Source organism: Gossypium raimondii, chromosome 1 (genome assembly GCF_025698545.1).
Source record: "Gossypium raimondii isolate GPD5lz chromosome 1, ASM2569854v1, whole genome shotgun sequence".
NCBI lineage: Eukaryota > Viridiplantae > Streptophyta > Magnoliopsida > Malvales > Malvaceae > Gossypium > Gossypium raimondii.
Genome location: NC_068565.1, coordinates 20,725,857 through 20,731,571, shown reverse-complemented (window position 1 = coordinate 20,731,571; position 5,715 = coordinate 20,725,857). Strand labels below are relative to the sequence as shown.

The following is a 5,715-nucleotide window of genomic DNA, read 5'->3' as shown; positions in this document are numbered from 1 at the left end:
CTCTTAAGAACGTGAGTAACCTTTAACAAATTAAGTAACATTCCTAAATTTTGCAAATTACTAGTTCTTTCCTTTCAAATGGGCAGAATAAGATTTTTTTAACTTTGTTTTGGAAAGCATAAAATTCGTTTTGAATTGAATTTAGATATTTTCTATAATTTTACAAAAATGTTTTCAAGTTTAAATTTTTTTGAATAAATCAAAGGTATTTGCCATGTTAGCACTCCGATAGCACCTTTCATTCATACTGAATATCGGGACGAGTGAGGGGTGTTACATTATCATATTGATAATTTTGCATAGTAATTAACATTTTTAAATATAAATTATGCCACCATGTAATTTCAATTTGTAACCAAACATGACATAGGAAATTACGATATAATTACACTTTGTAAGCCAAATAGGTTTAGGAATTTATAATTCTTTGTAATTATAAGATAATTTAATTGCTATACTTTCATCCAATTATTCTATACTATCAAAACAAACCCTGAATTTATATCACTATAACCAAAATTAAATTATGATAAATTTATTAAATAAAACATAAAATTTCAATTACTAAAAAAATTTAATGGTTTAATTATTGAACCATTAATTTTTTTTTACTTTCACCCAATGGGTAAAATCTAGATAAAATTTTATATATAATTCAGTTGATTCACATATATAGCTTGTATAAATGCAATTAAAAGAAGTTTTTAAAAGAAATTTTAAAGTAACATATTTAATGAATATTATATTATTATATAAAATTTGAACATAATTAATTATTTATGTCATATCTCTACTTGTAAAATCAATAAACAAAACATAAATATAATGGAATTATCAAATCTATAAAATGATGGTAAGAATTGGATTTGGATAATCTTGTTGTTCGACATTTTATTTTTATGACATCCAAAACAAGTTTAAATGAAGAAAAGTATAATTTATGCTTTTGGAAAATTGGTAAATAGCAATGAAGACCCCTTCATTTTTATTTTTTATTTTTTTGTTATTTGCAACATACATATTTATTCTTTTATTGATAGAAGGCAATTAACTCGCTCCCATCCAATACACTTTTCCTCCATTGGTATCCAGTGTTAATTTAGATTAAGATAAATGGATTTTTTGGAATGGCTAAGATTAAATCCTTTCCCATGCTCTATTATACTCTTTTCCTATGAACTACTAGCAGACTACGCGCTTAAGACCAAGGACAAGAACCAAAGAGAGGTTTGAAGATTGGAAAAACACAGGTTATTCTACCGAAAACGTGTAACGGGGCTTACATTTGTCAAGCATGGTAGCTTTCATCAAAGCGAAGTTGGATTTGACAGCCAATGCAACCATTTCCTCATCTTGTAAAGGATGATTGAGCTAACTCAAGGGCAAAGCGAAGTGGAGTTGACCAGGTTGAAACTCCTCGTCTTCCTAGATGGCGGATACGACAACGTCCAAGTCCATTTCACCAGTCTTGTAGATGAAACACGAGGGATTCTTCTAAAAAATGCAATAAGCCTTGACGGGGCAAGGAGACTCTTGTAACCACCCATCTTCGAGAATGAACTTGGCAATTGCTTTTGAGTTTTTCGTTTCTAACATTTGGATATTAAGGAATAAGGATGGATTTGAATCTGATTAGATGAGATTTTGGGGGGTTCTTAACTTAATTTTGCTAGATCAGAAGTTTGGAGAATCTGAGTCTTTGTTGTTTGGCATTTTTGTATTATATTACGGTTTGAGTTTACATTTTGTTGTTTCAAAAAAAAAGGCAATTTACATAAAAAAGTCCTTTTTTTAAAAAAAATTACCGAAATGGACTCATTATTTAATTATTTATCGGAATGGTCCATTTTCTAGCAAAATTCCGACGTGGCCGCGATTTGTCCCGCGCATGAACAGTGCTGCAACGGTCAAAAATTTGACCGTTGCCCCCCAAATGATAAAAAAAAAACTATAAATACCCCCCACCCTTTTTTTTTCACAAACTAATCCTCTCTCAAATTTACTCTCAATTTCCTTCCAAAATTCTCTCAAATCCATATTTAATTTCAATTTTCTCTCAAGTTCCTCTTAAATTTCTCTTAACTCCCTTTTTTTAAATAATTTTAAATTTTTTTTTAAAATTTTTTTTAAACCGTAAAAGTTTGTACGATTTCAGCAATGGCCGAAGAATTGACTCGTCTTGATAAGCATCACATATCGGTGGAACAAATGAAAATGGTAAGTATTAAATTTAATTTTTAAATATTATTTAAGAATTTTTTATTTGTTATAAAAGTCTGTAAATCGGGTATTGGAATGCAATATCCGGAATATGCATGGTCCTCCATCACCGTTGGTAGAGAACTACCTGCGGGAAGCGAGTTTTTGGCACGTGGCGATGGTAGGCCGGGGATGCAAGGTGGACCCGAAACTAATCAGTGCGTTGATCGAGAGGTGGAGACCCGAGACGCACACATTCTATCTTCCATGTGGAGAGTGCACTATCACTCTAGAAGATGTTAGTCTGCAATTGGGATTACCGGTGGACGGGTACCCAGTCACCGGGTCTACCCAATCTAGCAATTGGGGGGCGGTGTGCTACGAGCTTTTGGGGGCTATTCCGGAGAAAATGGAGGGAGGTAAGATCGAGATGGGCTAGTTACGTGACATATTCCCTGATTCGGATGAAGATTCAACCGAAATTGAAAGAATCTGATATGCTCGGGCATACATTCTTCACTTAATTGGAGGTTATCTGATGCCCGACAAGTCACGGAGCCGCGTACATCTAAGATGGCTGCTGAAACTCGTTGATTTTAGAGTAGCCGGTGAATTGAGTTGGGGGTCTTCCGTCTTGGCAACGTTATATCGGGAGATGCGCGGTGCGACGCGACCGAGGAGAGCAAAAATCGAAGGTTGCCTGTCACTACTACAGTCATGGGCACGGTTTCGCTTTCCATTTCTACGTCCTCGAGTGGACCACCCATATACATTCCCACTCATAACGAGGTAAATTTTATATTAGATTTTACAATTATCATGTAGATTTTTAAAAATAAAAGTATGCTAAAAATTTATTTAATTAGGTGGAACCATCCGGCAAGTCATGCTCGATTACCTACCTCTCTTGAAGATATACGGCTTCTATTGGACCAACGGTCGGAAGCACAAGTAAGTATTAAATAAAATAGATATTTTCATAGAAGTAATTATGTATATAACTAATATTTCTATCATGTTCATATAGTTTCAATGGACACCATACGAGGATTCGGCAATTCGAGCAGTAATCCCGGAAGAGTTTTTACAAAATCCACAAGCTTGGCATGTGAAAGTCGTGTTGATCAACTATGCAACCATGGAGCCGCACCAGTTAGACAGAGTGCTACGATAGTTTGGATGTAGACAACCGATTCCCGTGGATCCTGAGGTGTTTGACGATCAACACAAAGTCGACCTTTGGCAATTGAATACGGATTGGCCGAGATACTGGTCCGAGTACATGAAAATGTGGGAAGATCGGTATGAATATATACCTACTCGGGAACCAATCATCGTTTCGGAGTTAGTGTGCGTTCCAGAATACATGCCATGGTTTAGGATCAATGGCAAGCCGTATTTACTGACGCTAGACGAGAGGCAGCGGCAAATACGTGTCGAAAGGGAAAGATGCGGGCCTCTAAATCCAAGACGACGAAGGCAGCCCCTCAACGAGGCCCAGAAATTCACCCGGCTCATCATCAGCGGCCATGTAATCACCAGGCCCAACGAGAGCACCGACACAGTCACCCGACGCAGCAGTTCAACCAATGATACCCACGCAACCAGCTTGTCAGATGATGCCAAGTGCGTTTCCTAGCCCTTATATGTATCCTAACCCTTATATGTATCCCTTTCCGAGTCCTATGGCAGGTTGGAGCCAAATGCCCGGTTCAGCTCCATTTCCTGTTATGCCGAGTAGACCGCCGATGTATAGGCCAGCGGCGCACGAGGGATCGCAAGAGGGGTTGTCGGGGAGCTCTCCTTTTTACCAATCCCCACCAACGTATGGGTTTCAAACACCGTCGCCGTTCGTGATGCAAACACCTCCATATACACTATTCTTTGAAGGTGGATCATCGTCCCAAGTCCGACAACCAGATGTCGCATCGAAGAATCGAATCCCTTGGGAGGATCAACAACGCCACGGAAGCTAGAGAAAGGAGGAATCCAGCGCGTAACCGTCGACGGCCACCACGTGGCACTGAATCCCCCGGGCATAGACATTGATTACCGTATTTAAATTTATTTGTACAAATATTTTGAATATTTTGATATTATTTTATGTAATAAAATAGAAATTTTTTTGATTTTTTTATATTATTTGATGTAATAAAATAGAAGTTTATTTGATGTAATAAAATAGAAATTTTTTTGAGTTATTTTGATATTATTCGATATTATTTGAGAATTCTACTAACCATTAATACAATTATCAGTTAATATTTTTACATTCACATAATGTTAGATTTGAAAAAATGTTTTGACTGTTACTAACAATTAATACAATTATCAATGAATAATTGAAAAAATATAATTTATTTACAATTACATTCAACTATTCCAATTAGGGCATGATCGGCTTGTATGGCCTGGATTCCTACACCATCCGCACAACTTCTGTTGACTGGTTGTTTCTCGGATATCCATATTGTTACGTATTCTAGTCGACCAAGGTCGACCCTTTGGTTTACGACGCAATTCTCTATCCGGTAACAGCGTAAAAGGAGCAAGAGATACGAGTGGCCACTTACGTTTATCTGGGACCGGTGGGAAAATGTGTCTCAAGATGCTGTACATGTTTTCTAATTTGTACACTTCGTCCACATAGCTCATCAGATCCAGCCGGAGATTCTGACAAGCTACAATAACATGAGCACATGGATAACGAAGTGCATCAAACATCCCACAGTCACAAGTCCTATTTCGCAAGTGTACACAATATTGCCCGCCAACAACATCTTGGTGCGGTCTGTCAAACTCTATCATGCGAAACCATAAATTGTCTCGATTGTGACACACTGTGTGCATGGTGTTTGCCCTTGCCTTGGCCTTGTTAATTTCTTGAACTACCTTACTGCACCATACATGGCCTCCCTGCATCTGGCCTGCGAAACTTACTGCTCGCTTTGGAAATAGCGCAGCCAAACGAAAATATGTCTCTCGCACAACCGATATTATCGGTAGATGGCGCGTTCCTTTAAAAACAGAATTTATACATTCAGCTAGGTTCGACGTCATATGGTCATATTGTACGCCGCCGTCGTATGCTTGTGCCCAATGTTAGAAACGTATGTTACAAAGGTAGTCCGCCCCTTCTCCGTTAATTGAACGTAAAATTGCCAACATCTCGTGAAAATGATCTTTATTTATTTCATACCCTGCCAATATAATATCATAGCGAATAATTTATACCACTTCTACCAATAAAACTAATTCAAATTGACAAATAAAATAACACGGATATAGACTAAATACCCATGTTGGTCACTTGTCGTCGTTTGCTCTTAGATGGATATTGCCTGTAGTAGTTCGAAGCAACGTGTCTTAGGCAATATCTATGGTGTGTGCGCTGCCATAAGCTTCCCTGTCGATCAAATGCAGCTAGTATACTGGCGCCCCGATCTGAAATAACATAGATATCAGGTTGGGGACACACATGCCTCCTTAACCTAGAGAGAAAGAAATCTCAGTCAT

The 5,715-nt window shown here is 37.5% G+C and overlaps 1 protein-coding gene across 1 annotated transcript; it reads left to right on the top strand.

The window, feature by feature from the left end:
- Positions 1-1,966: 1,966 nt before the first annotated feature.
- On the top strand, positions 1,967-4,126 carry LOC128039666 (protein MAIN-LIKE 1-like). Its single transcript, XM_052627811.1, has 3 exons — positions 1,967-2,988; positions 3,066-3,150; positions 3,227-4,126. The coding sequence occupies exons 1-3, from the start codon at positions 2,738-2,740 to the stop codon at positions 3,371-3,373; spliced, it is 483 nt and encodes a 160-aa protein (XP_052483771.1). The 5' UTR covers positions 1,967-2,737; the 3' UTR covers positions 3,374-4,126.
- Positions 4,127-5,715: the final 1,589 nt, after the last annotated feature.

Bases quoted from the DNA above. Each gene is read 5' to 3' on its own strand.
- LOC128039666 (XM_052627811.1), top strand. From the start codon at position 2,738: ATGCCCGACAAGTCACGGAGCCGCGTACATCTAAGATGGCTGCTGAAA. The intron at 2,989-3,065 runs GTAAATTTTATA...TTATTTAATTAG, and splicing joins ACATTCCCACTCATAACGAG to GTGGAACCATCCGGCAAGTC. The intron at 3,151-3,226 runs GTAAGTATTAAA...ATGTTCATATAG, and splicing joins ACCAACGGTCGGAAGCACAA to TTTCAATGGACACCATACGA.